Source organism: Gambusia affinis, linkage group LG05, assembly GCF_019740435.1.
Source record: "Gambusia affinis linkage group LG05, SWU_Gaff_1.0, whole genome shotgun sequence".
Taxonomy (NCBI): domain Eukaryota; kingdom Metazoa; phylum Chordata; class Actinopteri; order Cyprinodontiformes; family Poeciliidae; genus Gambusia; species Gambusia affinis.
In genome coordinates, this window is record NC_057872.1 from 8,152,823 (window position 1) to 8,174,070 (window position 21,248).

Below are 21,248 nucleotides of genomic sequence, written 5' to 3' on the forward strand. Positions count from 1 at the left end.
TCAAATGGTAATTGGTGTTTAAGCAATTAAATATTGCTGCTTAAAAGTCTGCTTAACTACGAGCTACTACCACATCAACCCCTTTATGATCACAGTGTACCCGTTTTCTGGTGGTTACGTTTCTCAGGATAACGGCTTGCTTTAAATCGAGTCAAGTACGAAACACAAAACACTCGCTGACTCGCTATAAACCTCCAAACACGCCAAGCTTATTTGATCTCTTTTGGAAAATGCCGCTCACAACATTGACCTGGACGGCATTGAAATGAGAATCTGTGTAAACACAAGTTGAATTAAAAACAAAAGATTGCAGCTTTATTTTTTTTCCTCCACAGATAAGCGAACTTCCACGAGAATAATTTCACGAAACCTTACGTCACAACAGCCAAACGAACTGCGTGAACATATACAGGAAGAGTTACTTTCAAATGCAAAAGTAGTTCAAAACGTTCACAATTTAAAATAGTAAAGAATTTCTTTAGTTATTTATCTAAATATAGCCTCCCATCAAATTTCCCCATAAATATACAGAAATAAATAAATAAATAAATGTCTGTCCTTGAACAACACGTCTCTGAACTTTATAGGCAGATTTTCAGCAGATACATTGCCCAACCTCTTCCATGGAGAAGCAGAAAGACAACAGACAACTCCAGTATTTGCTTTTATAATTAAAATCAAGTTGCATTCTTTTTTTTATTAGTGTCATATACCACCAGTGTGGAAATCTGTTTTGTTTCTCCTCTTTGCTTTACGATTGCAACTCTCTAACTAGCAGTTAGCATGACTCGCTATCGAGACTTTCTTTCTGTTTCGCCTTAATGAGTTTGCTCAGAAAATTGCCTACTGCGATTGCTACTTATTACTGATTCATTGCACTTTGCGCAATATTTAGATAGAAAACAGACCTTTAGCTGCAAACAAAATCTAGCACTTTCTGTCTTTTTTTTTTTTTAAGTCTGTGATTCCCACATATTAATGCTTCTGCTGGCATTTTGTTTTGTACATTTTTGTGTTATTTACATATTAATCTAATTTTTAATTACCTTATGTCACATATGTGATGATAGAGCTCCAGTAGAACACAAATGATCCCTGCTTTTAAACCGCAAAGTTAAAGTGACTACCTTTGAGTTAAAAAAAAAAATAAAATAAAATTCAAAACAAATAAATGTCCAAAATTAACGTTTTTCTCTTCAGGGCTAAAACTTTCCAGTGCTCGTGTTCCATCTCATGAAAAAAGATTTGTCCCTGGTGGAGAACTCTGAAGCTAACTGAACTGTATGTCCTCCAACTTGTGCAAAGGTCAGGACTGAGTTGCTCTTCGAAAATTTAGTTTTCAGGTTTAAGTTATAGCTGGATCCTTAAGGTGCAGCTTCTGTATTTTTTTGGGGGAAAAAAAAGAAAGAAGAAAAAGTAGCATCCAGCTGAGAAGCAGCGGCATGGTAAGAGTTACTCAGCTGCTGGAGACGGTTTGCCTGTAGGGAGTCATTAGCTTGCTAGCAGCAACGCTGAGCAATGCCGTAATGCGTCTGGCAGAATCGGCCCAGTGATGGGGCCGAATGCTGACGCACCAAGAAGAAAGTCTGGTCGTTTCTGTTGCGTTGCAGCTCAGTGATAATTTGGTACTCTTTGTTGCATCCATGACAAACAGTTATTTCTGAGAAACACCCTCGACCATCGAGGACAAACAATGCAAAACTGCTGTGAACGGTTAACTCTTCAGAGGTTATGCAATTTTCCGTTTGACTCTTGCCATTTTTCTAAACCTTCAACTGATTCCAGTTTTTGTCCTCTGTCTGCCCCTGCTTTCTACATCACCTTTGCTGTTGGCTGTAATGATCCCTTTCGATCACTACGTCTAACACAAACACTGAGCGAAAAGTTTGGATTTGTCAGTGTAAGAGTATATTAGTAACTGGATTTATTTTAACACTTAAAAAAAAAAAAACAGGATATAAAATAGCAGAAGGGAACACTGCAAATAAGTCCTGCACAAAATGAAAGTTAACAAAACTTACAATTTAGTTTTGCAAAACAGAAACATGTTTTTTTTTTTTTTTTACATCAATCTCTAGAGGTAAATAATACCAAACCTCATTTGTTTCATATATCATTTTCCATAAGGCATTTTCAGACAAACAATAAAGTATTTAGCCTACAAAATGGAGACGAAACTGATCAGTCTGTTTCACCTTTATTAATTATTGAAGGCTCCATAGATTTTTATTTATTGACGTAGAAAGACCAAGAATTATTTTGCTGTGCGATAAATGTAACAAAACTGAAAGTATCCATTTTATTTGTGCAGTGTAGAAATGTAATCTGATGATTTGATATGTAGTTGACAATATTTTCGAGATTTTTTTGCAATAAAGCACAGGATCATCTTAAATAAATATGATGCTTGTCTATTCAAATACAAATAATAATAGTAATAATAATAAAACAATAATTTATACCAACAAATTGCATTTTTACCATTGTTATTGCAGAAAAAACTCATTCTCCCAGCTCAAACATTTCACATTGTTTGGTCAGATATACAAGTATCTGTAGATACAGTTAAAAGTACAGCAAATACTTTCCTTTTCTTACCAAAATATAAATGAAAATAAAAACTAAATTCTTTGGTATATAAGCAAAAAAAAAAAAAAAAAAAAAATAGGGCAAATGTCTACATACAAAAAGGCATTGAAATACAAAGTAAAAATACTGCTACAGCAAAGAAATGACACACGGCAGGAAAAAAAAAATAAAATCCAGCTCTTCCAGCTCTATAGAGTTCTTTAAGTGGAACTCTGTAGAAAAACATGGACAGTTTTATTACCACAAACATCTCATAAACTCCTAGAATCCATCCTATTGCATCAGTTTTTTGGACAGCATCGTGACATCGTGATGCAACGCAGAGAGGTATTTTTTTTAATCTTGGTTATGTCAAGCATCACACTGGAGGACAGGAGAGGACGCAAAAAAAGTGCATAAAGTTTAAACTCATATCAGCTCCTAATCCACAGGAAACGATGGACTTGTTTCATCCCGAAATGATGTTCCCTTCCATCAAGTGCCCTTATTTACATTCCTATGATCAGGTAGTACTTTTCCCCACAGTAACAACTTCTTCTTTCACCTACACTCCATTTCTTGCACAGAGTCCAGCAGTGCAAGCAGGCGTGGCCGCGTTCTGCTTAGTTCTGGAAAAGGACCAAAGGTCGGTGGAAAGCAAAAAAAAAAAGAAGAAATATCACAGTCCTCGGATTGGAACCGGTCCCCTCATCATCTTGGTGGTCATCAGTCAACTAGGTTGTAATAAATATATTATCAGTAGGACTGCTACAAACTGTTTTCTTTTTGTAACACACGGTCCTAATTTATACTTTTAGCAAAAAAGAAAGAAGTCACAGCAGCAGCAATACAAAGTCTTTTTCGCTTGTGGTCATATGTTCATCTGATCAAGTTAAAAGTATATCATACAATGATTCATCTTGTAAACACTGAGAAGTCCTGCAGTCATGTCATATGGGATCATTTTCAAACATTACTCAATATTCCGATTTACATTCAACATCAATGCTAATTCGAAAGTTACTAAAAGCGAGTCATCAGTCATTGCTAAATTTAGGCCTACTGACGGAAGAGGAACGTTTGCAGTTACTGTGATGGATGATGTGTCTGACATTCAAACGCAACAACAGCAAGTACTCTGTTTCTCTTGGCACTAAAATAAAGGAATTTTACCTCAGTCTGTTGTCGCTTTCAGATGTTTATGGTGTCTGCTAAAATTAAAAAGTGAAGAGTGTTTCATGAGCCGCTGCATGATGCATGGAATCCCTCCACTATTCCTGCAGCACAGTGCCATGAGCAGCATTGATACTTCACAGTACGATAGTTGTGAACAGAAACTCGCAGGTTGGCCGATGCCTCTCAGAGTTTAATACCCTTCAGACAGTCCCTGACCCCTTAAAAGCAGGTGCCGTTCACAGGTTTGGCCCCGGATGCATCCCATACGACATGAGTGCAGCTGAAAAGCAGCTCTTCATTTTAAAGCCCTTTGTGCTTTGTAAACTTCCACTGTAACTGTTAAAAAAAAAACAAAAAAAAAAACACTGAGAAGGCACACCAGTACATCACCCCGAAAGCAACAAATACACTGAAACAAAAGCGAACCAGTGCAGTGGTTCGTTTTAGGAAAACGAATTCATTTTGTGTGTACAGGTTGGGGAAACAGGTATGAAACACAGAAACGTTTTCTCTGTAAATATGCTAACAGCGTATTAGTGAAAGTCACACCGTTTGTCAGCCACCAACATAAAACACACAAACATAAAGAACTCAAAAACAGAAGTGTGTCTGTAATGTTGAATCATATTTAGTGAAATGAAGTGACGCAGACGGCAATTATCAAAAATATGAAAACAGGAGCTGCAAAACAAAAAAAAGAGAGAAAAGGTAACCAATCAGTTTTCACTTTTCAGATTTCCACGCCCAGCCACTGCACGAGACTCCACTGCTGAAGGAAAACGCCTGTTGAGATTTATGACTCTGCAGCAGAACACTTGGACGAGTGAATAAAACACTGGGAGTCTGTACTGGGAGTGAGGTTTGGAGGTAGGATCATCACGGTAGGAAATCCAGTTCAGGTGGCACTGGATCTCTTGATAAGAATCTAAAGATGATGATGACATGATGGATTTCTCAAGAAGGCCAGTGTTCACGCAGCCAAGAACATTCTCATCTGCTTCCCAAGAAAGACGATAAAAATGCTTTATTGGTCCAGTTAATCTCTGGACTTGAATCCAATTAAAACAGAACCGCCTAATAAACACTGAATGCATTTCAGTAAATGCGTTCATTGCTTCCCTGTGTCATTTCAATAGGCCCCAGTAAAAATATATTTGGTGAGAAAAGCATTTTCATGTTAAATGCCTGTTACCCCACTGTGTGTTGATGTGGTAAAAAGAAAGAAAGAAAGAAAAAAAAAAACAAGAACAACGACTTGGGTGCTTTAGTAACACTAGTTGCTCAGAGGTGGCGCCTCTTGCAACAGTCTTTGTGCAGTTGCTTGACAGTGGAGACAAACTGGCAGTCGCATGGCTCCCTTTCAACGCAGAAACACACGGAACATTCTCAATTTGTGGGGTGCAAATATTTCTTGGTGACAATGACTCTCTGGGAGAAAAGTCTTCTTCCTGGTCATGTTTAAACCCCAAGCGAATAGCTACGAATCCACAGTTTCTCTGGCTAAGTTACTTACATTAGACAGATGCCCAGTGGATACGACAAAAGTAAGAGGTAGCTGATATTACAAAGCCTAGCACTCTTTTATGCCAACTTTGATAACCTAAACCTGCCCCTCTTGTTTCCCGAAGATGCCCAGTTAGCCTCCACGTCTCCAAGGTTAGGGACTTAAAGGTTACAAATAAACCTTTTTTTGTCCAGTTTTGCCACCAGAGTTGTTCTGCATAGACAATCTTTGTAAACAGGAATATAAAACTACTGAAGATATTTCAGTGGTTAGTGGTGTGTTTTTGTCTTTGGGTCATACGTCCAGCACCATGTCATAATGAGTTTCCTTCTTCCTCTTTCCACATTTGTTTATAAGAACGGCGTATAGTGTGAGCAGTATCACCCAGTAACTGGCATAGACTACTGCCCCAACGATGAGCACAATCTCCTCAGATTGAGGAAAGGGTTTTTTGGCCTGTTGGATTATTGTGTAAATAAGCCCAATAAAAAGGATGGTGAACCAAATAGTTATTGGAACCAGACCAATAAAGTTCACCACTATTGTTTTCCTCCCAGAGGTCCCCCAGCCTGACTTGTTAATAGTCGCAATTGCAAACATTTTGGCCGGCAACAGGCTTGACATATACAGTACTGAATAAAAAGACATGAACACCATGACAATGTTGCCTCTGAGGCAGCTCGCGAACGATGACTTGATCAATGCCACTGCCTGCACAATGAGCAGGAACAACAAAATATTCCAGAGTCGTCCTTGGAAGAAGAGCTGGATTGCGGTGGCGATGAGGAAAAACGGGAAGAATCCTGTGATCACCGCCTCGTACGTCATCCACAGATGATGCTTGTGGAACCACATGGAGTTGTAAAGCCATTCCCTAAAGTAAGACTTACTCCATCGAGTCTGTTGATTTAGCCATCGCAAATACGTAATGGGTGTCTCTGTAAGGCACTTTGCCCGTGCAGTGTATTTGGTCGCATACCCAAGGCTGAGTACTCGGTTCGTAAGGTGGCGATCATCCCCAAAGCTGCAGTGGGATCCCATGAAGGTCTGATTGTACCAATCTTCAAGAAACTCATGCAGCAGAGAATTTCTGTACATTCCCAGAGGTCCGCTGATGCACTGAACGCAACCGAAGTATGACTGGCAAGCCCGCTCAATGTTGAAGGCCATCCAGTAGCGAACGCTGCTCAGGAAGGAAATCCACGATTCGTATTTATTCAAGATCTATAGAAAAGATGAGAGGGCAAAGGGACAGATATTAAGCTTAAACATAGTATTTGCTTAGTTTTATTGTTGTTAAACACTGAAGTTCAAGAAATCTAAAAGCACGAGTACATAGTTTTGTTACCCTACCTGTACGTCTCCTCCAACACCACCGACCATTGGGTCCTCCTCTAAAACCTTCACCATCTCCACTGATGATGCTGGGTCCAGCATGGTGTCCGAGTCGCACACCTGAGAAAAAAAAAGTGGGTTAGCTGCGTTTATACATCAAAGATAAGACACAATCTTCATTACCTTACTTAAGAGAAATAGTGCAGCCAAAGGTTTTACAACAACCACCAGAGATCTGCTTTCAACTATAATTCCCTCTCCTGTTCGGTCTTTTACAGATGCTCACTCCATTTTCTTCTATAAAAGGTCGTTTTCCTGATAAAGAAAATCAGTTGATGGGGGAAAAAAAAAAAAAATAGAAAAGAAACCTGCCGCCAAATCCCCATTAACAAAGGAATCTGTTACAGCCGAACTTGATGGTAGTGGGAGTGCAGGGATTTCTTACTAATTCCTAAACGCTGGAGAGTACCGACATGATCCTTCAAGATCTCTGTTTAACAGATGCTGTTTGGAAGGCAGGTTGCAGGTGTCTGGTTTGTTTACTTCCAAACGCCAAATTTTTTTGTATCTAATAATTGATAAAAGCATTGTGTTAGTTTATTATATGTGATATTTTACCTCAATTTCTACTTGCAATAATGACAAATGTGAAAACACTCAGCTAATGACAGTTGGTGTCATTAGCATTTGTTCACTAAGAGACTCATTGCAAGATTTACAAACTTTGTGTTTCTTTTATAATAATTAAGTTTTAATCCAGCTAAACTTGTAAGTAAGTCGCAGAATACCCATGCCAATCACTTGTCTTTCACAGGTTCAGGGTTTGATTTAGAACATCGGCGATGTGATGTAACTCTGAACCCCATGAAACCGATCTGTTATTACACTTAAGCATCAGCTGCTGCTGCCCTTTTTCATGCCTCACTTCACAACACGATGCATCCAGTCACCGTCTGGCTAAAAGAAACACAAAAGGCTCTTTGTGGAGCTCATGTTTGGCTTTGTGCAGCCCCCCTTTTCTCCCTTCTCCTACCACATGTCTTTCTGCTCTCTTTCCTCCTCGTGCTCAATGTATGCTTCTGTTGACTGCACATCCCCTGGTCTAATTTACAGCGCTCCCCTCTTCATTTGCCACCTAATGTTTGGTATAGTGGAGTTAATCTGCTGAACTGATACCTTTTATCCTGCTTAAATGGCTAAGCCTTACCTGTACATAGTCCACGCTCCTTCCCAGTGCTTTGAAGGCTGTGTACATGACCTCTCTTTTGCCTCCCCACTTCTGCATGATGCACACACATTTATTGCTGAGCACGGTCCTGGAGACTTGCTGGAGGCTCTCGGCGTAGCTCTCGTCAGTCTCCTCTGGACCTTTGACGTGGTAATTGCTCCGCCACACGTACGACACTGACTTGTCCCATCCCATGACTTCCTTAAAGATCTCCATCATGTACATGTCATCGTCGGAGTTCCCATCGATCACCATGATAACTTTGATCCCCGGGTACGTCAGCCTCTTCACAGACACCAGGCACTTTCTAAGGTAGCTTGGATCCTCCTGGTAAGCAGCAATGCACAACGCCAAGGACTTGCTCAGTTTGATCGGCGTCTCCAAGGAGCGCCGCATGTTCCTGTGCTCCAGGAGTGCAAAGAGGCTCTGGATGATGAGGTGGATGACCAAAATAGCACCATACAAGCCAAAGGACAGATAATTGTGGGCTGTGGTGAAGAACTGATAGCCCATGATGTAGGCTGTGGAGATTCCCACCAGGAGGGACACGCCGAACATGGTGGTCCCAAATATCCTCAGGTAGCTCAGGACTCTCTGACACTTCATCTACGGAGAAGGAGACAGGAAGGCGTTTATTTAGCTTGATAGGAGCGATGATGAATGAAAAGAGGGCAAAAATCAATGTTACGATTACAACAGCTGCTTTTTCAGTAAAATACATCCTATGTCAGCGAAACTGGACAGAATAAAAATGTTGGAGCTCTGAATGTGGGTCCGAATGTTTAGGTGAAGAATGAAAAGGAGTTAGTTCATTTTAACCTGGGCAAGTTGAAGTTAGAACTGGTTCTTGTTAAGGGAGAACAAGCATGCCTACGCATTGGATAAAACCCAAGAATTCAGTAAATACAATTCATCATAGCTAATGTTCACCATAAATGGTTTGTTGCGGATTAGTTCGCTTGTGTGGTCGCTTTTTAAGGTTTTAACAAGAACAAGCAGGTAATACCTGGTTGCTTTGTTGATTTGTGCTCAGTATTCACCTCAAAGATGTCAGACTGTCTGTAACTCCAAATGCCTTCCACCTTTCTATAAAACAAACAAACTCAGGCAAAGGGGGAAGTTGTTTTTCTTTTCCCTGTACTCTCTCTGGCTTGCTGTGCTTCCCCTCAATCCTCGTCTAAATGTCACACAGTGAAGAGTAGGCAATTGTCCCATGTCTCTTTTAATGTGGGTGGGTGCACAATACAAGTTTTCTAATTGACCAGCAAAGTGGATGCTGCAGCCATCTATCACAACAGGGAGTAAGAAAGCACTGGTGATTGATATCAGTGTTGTGTAACGTTTAAAGAAAAAACTGTTGAGTAAGATTTTGAATACAGTAAGGGCTCAAAGCAGTATGCAAGATAACTTATTTTTTTTATGAATGTTTGTCCTGCTTTTTTTTTCTTTTGTCTAATCCTTTTGCAAAAGAAAAAAACAAAACAAAGAAAACAATCTTCAGCTCAAACTCCTGAGGTCTGCTTGAAGCCCTCATTATGTTGCTACCAACATCTGTTTGGCAGACCAACGGAGACCCACTCTGCGTGGCCTCGGCTCGGCTCAAGGCAGAGCGGACCACCCTCTGATGTCATCTGTTTGTATCTCTGTGGGAAGAAGGAGACGAGATCTCTTCCATTTCCCAATGCTCTGTTAGTCTGTTAGTGCCTCTTCCCTTCTGTGATTCCTTCTAAACATTATTAAAGGAAAATTAGTTCCTTCAGTAACCTTCAGGTCTAATGCTACCGAGTCAGTGATTCAGTAGGGTGCCTCTTTAGGTGCGCTAGACGAAGGCGCTTTTCCATGTGTGCAGACAGTGAGTCTAATAGAAAAAACATGAAGTGAAATCATACTGGCAGCTCCTGTGTAAGGATATGTACAGTGCTTAGCAAAAGTATTCATGTTCCCAAAACCTTTTTTTCACGTGCCAGAAGCCACACAGGGACGAATGTGAGTCCATCCAAACCTTTGGTGTACAACTCTGGTCCTTGTGTAGGAGTGTTGAATCAAGGTGACATCTAAAACATGCAGTGCATAATCCTTTAAAAGCTAACTTTGAACCTCACTGTAGCTCGGGTTATATGTTTAGGATCATTGTTCTGCTGGAAGGTCAACCTTGACTGCAGCACATGGGTGGATTCTTGTTTATTGTTATCCTGAATGCATAAAAAGAAGGGCAGGAGTTCATAAAGTGTAGACAGCCTGATCTCATCATTAAATATCTTCAGTATAAATACAGCTGACAAGCCTGATACTCCGACTATCTCGTGATAAGATCTGATTCAGTCTGAAGTCTTTCTTCGAGGATTGCCCTACATTCAACTCTATCTTCATCTTATCTGCCCCAGCAGAAGAAGAGCATTCCCCTTTTAATCTTTTTTATTTTAAAACCCAAATAAAGTCAAAGATTGTGTTTTTTACATGAGGAGTGGTGTGAATATCTTTTGAGGTTTTGTGCCATGCATAAATTGCCTATATGATTTAATGTAATGCATTTTGCATCAGACTCACTGAATTCACAATTGGAGGAGTTAAAAAAAAAAACACCCTATAAAAATGTTCAAGGTATGTGATTACTTTGTGAAGCACCCTAAATCTGGCAAACACGGTCATCAGAACAATGATGCACAAAGTCAAGTGCTGTTTGTGATTTGGCAAGACTTCAACACACCGCGCCTAAACTTGCAAGACAGATGGCGGGAGGGGAAGGAAAACTAAAGCGAAAGACGCAAACAAAAGTAGGTGACAGACGTAGATGAACAGAGAAGTGTAACAACAGGGAGATAACTTTAGTACAGACTGATACACACCCCTACATAAAGCGCATGAAGCACAGCGCGGCTGCTCTGGCACGTGGCGAGGCTCTTAACGTCAACCACTCTTTTACGAGGCCCCCGATACTCACCCATGCAAAACACACAAAGCGGTCATTTTAAAGAGGCCGTTACGCCAAAAGAAGAAAGAAAGTCAGTCAGTCAGTCAGTCTGTGAGAATGTACATTTTCAGCAGTTGTTATGACCTCCTCCGGCTCCCGCTTTTGGATGTGGGCATGTGTGTATACTGGTTTACAGCAACATCGGGGAGAGTGGAATGAACCCTGTGACCTCGTCTCCTGGAGTCAGTTTTGAAAGAACTCAGGAGAAAATTTGTCCCGACGTGTATAGTTGAAGGTACACATGAGAAATTCTTGGTATGGATATATATAATTAAAGTATAAGGACCGGAGTTGTGCTGTATCTTTGCAACCAACAAAATGAACATCAGGAAGCCTTGATCCTCCTCACGTTACATCTGCTGCCCTGGGTGTGTGTTATCTCACAAAGGTCAAACTAACAATTAGCTCAGAGAGCAGAAAGATTAGCTGCAGACTGCGGGGAGTCCCTGAGAGATAAAACTTCCGAGGGAGCGCTGTCCGTGACCGCGGAGGTTGTCATCGGCACGGCGATGATGTTGTCTCTTCGGGACACATCTTTGCGTGTCAGAAGATGTGACATTTATCTGTTCAAGCTGTGAGTGTCGTCGTCACGGGATGATATCAACCCAAGCTTTTTGTTTGTTTTTATGTCTCCAGACATGGGAGAATCACCGAAGGTCCCCAACACCCTATATCTCTCTCTTCTCTGTGAAGAGTGGTTCAAGTGACAAATTCAACTGTGAATATACAAAACATTGAATGTTTTGGGAGTCTATTTGCTATTTACTATTGGTCTACAGAGTAAAACTTTTAATTAAAGGTTTTGGTTCTTTATCTGTATGTTAGTGTTCTTTTAGGTGTACATGGCTTTGACATCTTTAGAAGATAACATTGGGGAAAAAAATATGATTAAATTGTAATAATAAAGTTGAATATTTTGAATTTTCTGCTTGTCTAAACAGTACATTGAACGTTAACGCAGCAGCAATATCGCAATATATCTTTTTCCTGCCGATTCGAACATCCTTAGAAGTCAGAGTAGTTCAGCTTATAGGAACTACAAGCTGAACATAGAATAGGAATACCATGTTTCACAGGCAATTTTAGTTGGCATGGCTATTCAGAAACTCCCACTGATCATACAGCAAATGAAATGCAAAAATGTTGGATCAACATTTTTTTTTTCTTACATATCACAGTTGCCAAAATCGATTACTTTTTTGTAGCACATTCCTAAAAATGTCCTTGCACAAGCATAGATAAATATGTTTTGTGAGTTCTACTGGAGTCTGCATGTTCAGTGTGCTAAGCTACAGCCACAAAAACTCAAACTCAAATTCTTTTGCTGAGCTGTAGGTGACATTAACTCATCATTTCAGATTACATCTGTTTGTCTTGGTTGGAGGTACAAATGTATTCATACCCCCTGGAATGTTTGTCATGTCAAGTTTGAATGCATTTGATATAATATACCAACACAGAACAGCAATAAAGTCAAAGAAGATTTTTAAGTTTTTTGTTTTTTTTTACAAATAGTCCTCCTAAATAAAATCTAGTGGATCCAATTGTCTTTAAAAGGCACATATTTAGAAAATGGACTCCAGGTATGCAGTGGAAACTGAACAGGTTTAAAGTGGGGCTGGATTACAAAACCTGTTGAGTCACAGGTCACTGCAACCAAAAGGAAAAGTACGATTTTGAAATTTGTGGCCTACATGCAGGTTGCAAACACACAGTGTCATTGCTAAATACATATGCATGACACACTTTGGAGGATTTGTTTTTCTTTTAATTCCAGCAATTATGCACCAATGTGTTGCTCTAGCACATAAAATCTCAAAAACATTGCTTTAAGTCTGCGGTTGGTATGTGACTACATTTTAAAAAATGGGGCGTGAAAACATTTGGATGGAACTCTGAGTGATTCATCAAAGTTAACGTGTTCACCATGTGCTGAAATGCCATTAGGCTACAGAACAGGAGGCCGCTGTGAATGCACGCTGTTGGGGTGAACGTGAAAGTCATCACATCTCTGCTGGCCAAGGGTTTCAATAACAAACGTATCGAAGCATCATCTGTACAGTATGAAGAGATGTGCTGTGTCTGCTGCTGCTGCTGCAGAAAGGAGGAGACAGTCCGACTGAACTCACAGGAGAGCAGTGCAGTCTCTTTCAGCAGGGTTCCAGGTCAAGGCCTGTGACGGAACGTAAAATATAACAAGGCTCACCAGAGTTTCTGCGCGTTTCTTCATGCGGGTCGTGCTACACACGCATCGGAGCGTATGTGTCATTACTGTACGGTCTGGTCAGGGTGTAAATCTGAGGCACCTTGAGTCAACAGAGGCACGTTGCTGGTCTCAGGGAAGCTGAAACAACTTTAAACTTTTTTTTTTTTTGCTTCAAAAAGGGCTCACAATTCAACAGCTCAGAACTTTTTACAAATATAACTTTTGCCAGGTTCCATTTTTAGCCACGGGGATGGGGAAAGTAATTTAATCGTCTTAATGTGATCACACACAGGCACTGACGTGTAAGTCAAAAATAGCTACATACGAATAAAAAGACCTATTCGATTGGTTGGATCAAATGTTTTGATCAACAAACAAAACATTGTACAATTTCATATTATGCTCTTTATCATGTTAGCAGAGGCAACCAGATGAGCTCATACATGTTTGAAACCTCAAGTGTATCGCTGTTTTTGCCAATACAAAAACCATGTGTGCAAAGACGTCTGCATGTTTTGATGTGAGCACTAAGTTGTCAGAATGAATGTGTCTGGCCTGCACTGCAAAAGACCAGGGTGTAGTTAAAGAGGACTGGATGTGGATGTGATCCCCATGACTGTTGTGGTGCATGAAAGGCTGAGACGTCCTTGAGCAAAACACGAGATGGAGCACATTTATCAGTTAAGAGTGTTGTCTGGATTACACTGCTGCAGCGTGGTTGGCTTTTCTTTGATTGCAAGATCAAAAATCGGCAATAGTCACAGTAACAAAATCAAGAAAGAAATAATAGTCAAATGAGAACAGCAACCTGAAACTGGACCACGTGCAATGGTTCTGTTCAGCTGAACAGAAAAATTTTTTTTATTTATTTTTGAAACAAAAGAGGAATGATCAAGAGTCAACACACAGCTTCAGCTTCCACAGCTACAAATGACCCAAAATCTGGGTCTGATGATGGGCCTGATTCTTCAGAAACACATAAAGACAATTACAAAGTCGGCCTTCTACCACCTGATAAACATTTCCAGGGTTATGGGTCTAATATCCCAACAAGATCTTGACAAATTCATCCATTCTTTTGTCTTTAATGGAACAGATTACTGCAACAGTGTCCCCACAGGTCTGCCAAAAACTTTGGTCAGACAACGGCATCAGATCCAGAATGCTGCTCACTAAGACCAGGGAGGCAGAGCACATCACCCCAGTTCTAACGTTTTTCACTGGCTCCCAGTAGCTCAGAGAATAACTTTAAAATACTGTTGTTAGTTTTTAAATCGCTGATTGGCTTTGCGCCAAAATGCATTAAAGCTGTTGTTGTATCAACCTTCCAGACCTCTCAGGTCTTCTGGTTCTGGGTCTGCTCTGCATCCCCAGAACAAGAACCAAGCATGGAGAAGCAGCATTCTGCTTCTATATGATCCATTAACCTGCAACAAACTTCCAGGAAACTTCAAAAAAGCTGAAACATTGAGTTACTTTAAATTAAGACTTCAACTCCATTTGTTCAGAGTTGTCTTTGATTTATTATCACTGGAACATTATAAACTATAATCTGTTTCGTTTTTCTTCACTCTGCCAGTTTTTGTGACTTCGTTTTATTTTCCTTCTAATCACTTTGAATCGCCCTGTTGCTTAAAATGTGCCAAACAAATCAATTGCCTTGCCTTGTTGGAGGGCTGTTTCCGTCTTAGAAACGGCTACTGTTCCAAACAGCTGCTGTACAACATGCTTTTGCATTGATACTGACCCTACAACCTGCTTATGAAAAGACCTGCGCTATAGACAGCCTTCTTCTTGTAACTTCCCATACATGAATGCAAAGGAATTGGAATCGGCTGCTTTTGGGAAAGGTTGATGGTGTCAAAGCGCCCAAAAGACCCAGCTTGAAATTGGTACTTCACCGGTGCCATAGTGAAAGCTCTGCATTACTATGTAGATTGTCCAACTGTGAATGGACATCTCCGAATGAACTAAAAGGTCAAGTGGGTTTTCAAAGACAGAGCCAGACAGTGGTAAAACCCCCACACTACATCATCTATCCCATTCTTCTTCTGTTGCCCCATTCATAAACCCCCTCTGTGGTCACGGTTTGCCTCTGTTTGTGGAATCTTTGTCATTACAAGAGCCAGAACTAAATGCTACCACCTCCCACTGAGTGACAATGCCACTACATGATTGAGATGAGATGTAGAAAGCACATCATAAAAAATCCCCCTGCTTTATGCTAATCACTTCCCTCCCCTTTCCAGAGTTGTTCCCTGAGACTCCGTGCCTGTGGACAAAAATTTAAGAAGTTCGCTTTTAGTTCTTACTTTGTTTTTTTTCGTGCTCAAAAATACTTTTAAGTCCTTGTTAGCACACCTAACTTTGTCCACTGCCAGCTGAGGCAACCCAGCTCCACGGCTGTGGCAGATTCTGAGAAGCCAGATGTTCAAATGTGGTGCAGCCAAAAATCTTTTCTAGTATAGCGAGATCTTTGTCCGGACAGCTGTTTGCTATTCATTTCTGCTGCGCATCTGATATGGGACTAAGTGTTTTAATTCTTAAAAGTTCTGGTAATATGACTCCAGCGAGTTCTGTTACTCTTGCGTCTGAAGCCAATGAAAAGTTTCCCACAAAAAGTCTCCAAAAATAAAAAATTTAAAGTACAATTTAACCCACATTGTTAAGTGTCTTCAGTGGTCAAACAAAGACACCAGTCTGCTATCAGTGGTGCTCTAAAATAGATGAACTCCACCCCACCACCACCACCAACACAGACTGGGAGACTCTTGGCTTGGCAACTCAAATAACAACGGCTAATTCAGGCAAACAGATAATGGACAAAATTAAAACCTGAGTGGACAAGCAGAAAGACAGTTGGGGAGGTTTGAAGACTGACAGAAACTGTTGTTTTTCCACAAATGTCCACTTTCCTGGGTCTTTTTGTGAAATAAGTCCATTGCGTAATAAAAATCTTTCACTGTACCTTATGGCACAGTGCCTCATTGTGCACGATAAAGCTTTGTATTTTATCAATTTGCTCATGGCTTGTTGGGTTTGGTTGCTCCTCGAAGATGCTGTGATCCCACTCCTGAGTGGTCACACTGTTTTTATCCAAAACTGTAAGCGAGCCCACCACCTTCGGCAAGAGCCAATCCAATGCAGGAAGCGACTCAGGATGCGCCCCTTGCAACATGACGGATGGCAGTGTCAACCTCTCCTCTGATAAAAGCAATCTTCTGAGAAAACACATTTACACCCGTCCGCAGTCCGATCCTGGCACTTCTCCAAAAACTCCAGTTTGTCTTGATCTTGTTCTTAAAGACAAAGGGCTTCTTTGCTGCTTTTCTTGACAGAAACTCTTCTACCTGCCTAATGCCATTATTAACCAATCTCTGCACTGTCGAAGGCAGTGAAGTCATCTTCTTGTGATCACCTTGTGGATGCTCTTTCTTTTTGGGTGCTTTTAGTCTGCCTTCTCCTCTCTCCTTGGGCACAATGACTTGGGAAGCAATCATTCCAGCTGTAACATCACATCACCGCCAAATCTTAAGCATTTTCTATGCAAAGCAATGATGACTGAATGTGTTTTCTTGGAGGTAATGGTTGACAAAAGGAGGGTTGTTTTAAGCACCCCTCCCTTTCCAGCTAACGGCTCATCTCTTTAATACAATCACAGTGACGGCTTGATCAGCTGTGTTGTCCTCATCAACACTTTCACTGACAAGATTGTTTCAAAGCTGCATGTGGCTTCACCAAAAGAAAAAAAAAAAAAGAAAAAAAAACATACAAGTAAACGAGGCTCTTGTGCTTACGTTGATTTCATTATCTTTGAAATTTATGACCCGATTCCTAAATCTAAAAGTTGCACTTGTAAAGTTGAAAGGGTAAAGTCGAGAAACGTTTTTGGTTATATATATATATTTTTTTAGGAAGTTGTTTCTGGATTGCCTTCATTTTTAAAAACTATTTAAGAAATACGGCGTTAAACCTTAAAAATTACAAGTGCTAAAAGAGACCAACAAATTTTGATGTCCAGCAATGAACTAACATTACCAGCTTTTAATGTGCACTGGCATCAACCCTCCCTCCCCGTGATACTCTGCATGGCTCAGTGTGACGTAGTGGGAATTTAAATCCAACACTCGCTCACGTCCAAATTTTCACTTTTACTGGCTGGCGACTGTGGTACTTCACTGCATTTTTGCCGATGAGAACCTGGAAACAAAAAAATAAAACATGGCAGGAGAATACATGAGGTAGTTGGTGCTGCTGGTAGAAGAGGTGGGGTGGGGGGCTATACATATAAGCACTTCTGTCCTCCAACTTCAGTAGTCATACCCTGGCAGTCTGAAGCCCAGAGGCTTATGTGCGCTGAAGGACCCTTGCTGAGAGCAGAAATGTCACGTGAGACTTGTTGTAAGCCCTGGAATGCCTTCCTGTGCAAGGCAGTAAAGTGCTGAGTGCCGCGTGTGGATGAAAACTGATGAGTCTGCGCTTTTGCATGACTCTATAACAAGCACAAAACTATTACTTTTCTACATTTGTCATTTTATATTACCTTTACCAGACAACCTACTTTTCTAATTTAGGCAAAATTATGCCACAGGAAAGCACCGGAGTGGGACAGCGCTCCTGACCGCACTCTGCATGGGAACTCCCCCAGGGGGGGCCGAGATTAGGATCTCTGCATATTTCTGTTTGTGTCCATTCACAAATACAGAAAAGTGAAGAAGAGAATGTTTGTTGTCTGCTTTTGACATGTGCATCTTAAAAAAGGTGTTAGGAATTGTTATTAAAACTGGGTAAAAAAAGAAAAAAAGAAAAAGTGAATTCCTCATTACAAATCCAGCATGATGAAGTGCTGACGGTGCATGTTTGAGGAATTAAACAGCAACAAGAAACAATATCCCTGGTCAGTAGGAAGTGAATTCCATGTGTGGGATGGATTTTTTATTTTTTTATTTTATTTTGTGCGACTTGAATAAATGTCAGGAATGCTCAGGCATCCAACAAACAGATGGGCATTCCTCGTGTGGGTTATACAGTACAGGAGCCAAAAGTGGTAGGCTATCTGGACGCTCAGAGATCCCAGTAGGTGGAGAGAGGAAGCAAATAGGTCAAAGTGTGACAGATGTCCATTTTTATGTGCATATGCAGTGCACAGATGTTCATAATAATGCCAGTGTGGTTGTCGTATGCCGGGAAGCCCCCGGTGTCAAGAACAAATCCAGACCCACAATAACAATAAAATGATGTCATCTGTATCGATGGCTCGGACTCTTTGACATTAGGTCCTGTTTATAATTTAAAAACAGTAAATGCATTCCCTGCAGTAGATGACTTTCTTGTTATCTTCACTTAGTGTAATTGCTGATTAGTTGGACTCTGGAGTTAAAGAAAACGACTGGCCTTAATTCAAGATACACTATTTTAATGCTATCGTTTTAACCTTTAAACCGTTGTCAGATTAGCATTGGGAGATTATTTACATAAAAAAAAATTATTATGTAGGAGACAATACACAACCAATAACCTTCCTGCTTGAAGCACAGTGAGAACAGACCTTTCCATTTTCCACTAAGCTGTCTGATTTCAAAAGTAAACATAAGTGTAGCATGCAAATGTAACATAGCAGTTTAAGCTAACTGTCCGCCAGTCGTTTTGTTTTTTTTTGTTTTTTTTTTAATCCATAGCACATGTTTTTGCATTTCAAAGTCAGTAGTGAAAATAGTGCATTTGAAGTGCATACAATTTGTTCTACTAATAAGGGCTGCTTGAGCTGGCCGACAACACTTGGTTACAAAAATCATTAAAAGTCGCCTCCAAACTTTTAATAACCCCAAAAGGTAAAACAGTGACAAAGACCCAGAGAAGACAGAGGATTTGTAAGCCTTGGAAGTAGACAGCAGCTGGCAAACTCTTCAGCTCTCCTTCAAAACAAAGAATCCCAAACCTGTTCCTTCTACATTGAGCAAATATTTTCTACAACACAGATAGCGATTTCTGAAACACAAATACCGGGTTTCCCCTAAAGTATCCGTAAAATCTCATCTCCTTGTCATGAAACCGATGTCAGAACTTGTGAACTGGACGTATTGCCACACCCCCATTTTTAACCTCACAAAAAGCTGGACTGTATCCCTTTAAGACCATGCCGCGGTCTCTCGTGTTTATAACCCACGCGAGACATCAAATTACGCGCTCCTACTTTTAATATCTTGATGGAACCTTCCCATTGGCTCAGAAAGTTTACTAAGGAATGACGCAGCACTCCCCATAAATTGTATTTACTCTTAACCGAGCTCTAGACCGTTTCTTTCTGAAGACTTAGAAATACCTTTCTAGCCAAGTGAAAAACATTTTTTATATATAAAAAGAAAAATGAGTAGGCTATAGCAAAGTACAATGAATGATGTAAGTTCGCAAACTCCACTCAATATATTATAATAGGTAGCGTCGGATAAACGTGAACCAGCTCACCAAGCGTTCAGCGTCCTTGTATTTGAACAACCTTCTTATCAGACACGAGCTATTATTCAAATACACGAACTAACCTTTAAATAATTTAAACAGACAATATATGAGAGCATCTGGTATGTTCACATAACTAATTAAGGTGATAGAAACTCTTTTTTTTTTTGTAATCTTCTGTTGACATTAAAAACAGTCGTTCGGTATTAGGGTCACTCCACCACAGTGACCGCCTACCTTGTCGCAGCTGCAGTCCGCTAGTTGGTCCGCAGAGGGGATGCGGTCACCTCCGTCAGCTCTGGTAGAGGTCCACCGGTGAAGAAAGTGGCAAAAAAGTTCGAGCTGCAGTGATTCTCATGAATCCGCTCAATATTGTCCTCATGAATAATAATAATAATGTTATTATTATTAGTAGTAGTAAAAGATAAACGTTTTTTTAAAAATCCTTATCCTCGGGAAAAGAGGACACTGCTTCTCCTTTAACTAATCAGTCGGGAGCCACGTGCATCTTTAGTGTGTACGAATTCAAACCTCTTGTCAGTCAGCTTTGGCATTGTTTATATGAAAAAAAGTTTGTCAAACCAAAGCTTTAAAAAAAAAAAAAAAAAAATCTTCATCAGCTTTGAATAGTTTCAGTCATATTTTAAGAAAGGTTTATAAAAGTTGCACAAACAAAAGAGAGAAAAGAAAGTAAGAAAACTTCATAAAAAATGAATTACAATTTAAAAAAAAATAGAAGTAACTTTTTGGTAATTAAATCTCTGCAGCCGGCTTCAGCTCTCTTGGGGAGCATCAAGGTAAGTATTTTAGTCTCCTCAAGCATCCAGGTTACACAGAGTGGCCAAAGTCTCTCTCAGCCGCTGTTTCAGCTGTCTAATTCCTTCCAGACGGGTTGCGTGTGTATGTGTGTCTGTGTGTGGAGCCTCCTTTATGACTGCTGTGGCTCGAAAACTTTTTTTTTTTTTTTTTTTTTTTTTTTACCGGGCTGAAACAGATTGGCGTGTTGTTTTAATGTGAGGGGGGAAGTTTTTTTTTTTTTTTTTTTGGGGGGGGGGGGGGGGGGGGGGGGGGAGGGGGGGGGGGTGTTTAAGGAGGAGCATGGGTTGAATAAAAAGGCGGCAGAATAAGAAAGAGACCCATCGAAACTCACTCAGATTCCCAGAGGTGGCGACACAATAGATGCATGCAACCCATTCATCCCCCCGCCTTTCAACATTTTTAATTATAATGCTTAAAACAAATAGCGGGTGATTGGCAAAGAGACAGTGGAGGAGTCCGAAGTAGATAAAACTAGTTTATAAAGTAGGAGGCTCTGGAAGAAGAACCAGATCACAACTGAGTTGTATAGAAATAACGCACGGGGAATGCTGGAATCTCAGTCATCTCATTGATTCTCTGCATGCAGTTCACGTTTTTCACCAGCACGGGGTGCTGTTCAACACAGAACGCAGCTCAGGAGATCCTGTTTGTACTACAGTAGCGCTGCGGAAGTCTGAGAGGTTATCGCTGAAGAACAATACAGTGAACTCTTTCATTGTACATAGAACATGTAGAACTTTCACATAAATAAGTCTGCTTTTGTGAAAATCAGACAAAAATAACACTTTTCCGTTCTCTTCAGTCTCACTCCATCACCCCAGTGATAACGTGGATTTCTAAGGTGACTGATATGAAGTGGATCAGAGCAAAGGAACCCCCAATCTACATGCACGTTCTGCAAAATCAAAAAGTTAGCTTTTGAACTTCACTTTCTGCACCAGAAAACACTTGACTTCTCATTTAAGCAATTACGTTGCAGATCTCT

At 40.4% G+C, this 21,248-nt stretch overlaps 1 protein-coding gene across 1 annotated transcript; it reads right to left on the bottom strand.

Annotated features, from left to right (window-relative positions):
• Positions 1-2,674: 2,674 nt before the first annotated feature.
• On the bottom strand, positions 2,675-19,752 carry has2 (hyaluronan synthase 2). Its single transcript, XM_044117839.1, has 4 exons — positions 19,682-19,752; positions 7,791-8,417; positions 6,602-6,703; positions 2,675-6,472 (listed from the first exon to the last, which is right to left on the bottom strand). Exons 2-4 carry the CDS (start codon positions 8,415-8,417, stop codon positions 5,543-5,545), a joined length of 1,659 nt encoding a protein of 552 aa, XP_043973774.1. The 5' UTR covers positions 19,682-19,752; the 3' UTR covers positions 2,675-5,542.
• Positions 19,753-21,248: the final 1,496 nt, after the last annotated feature.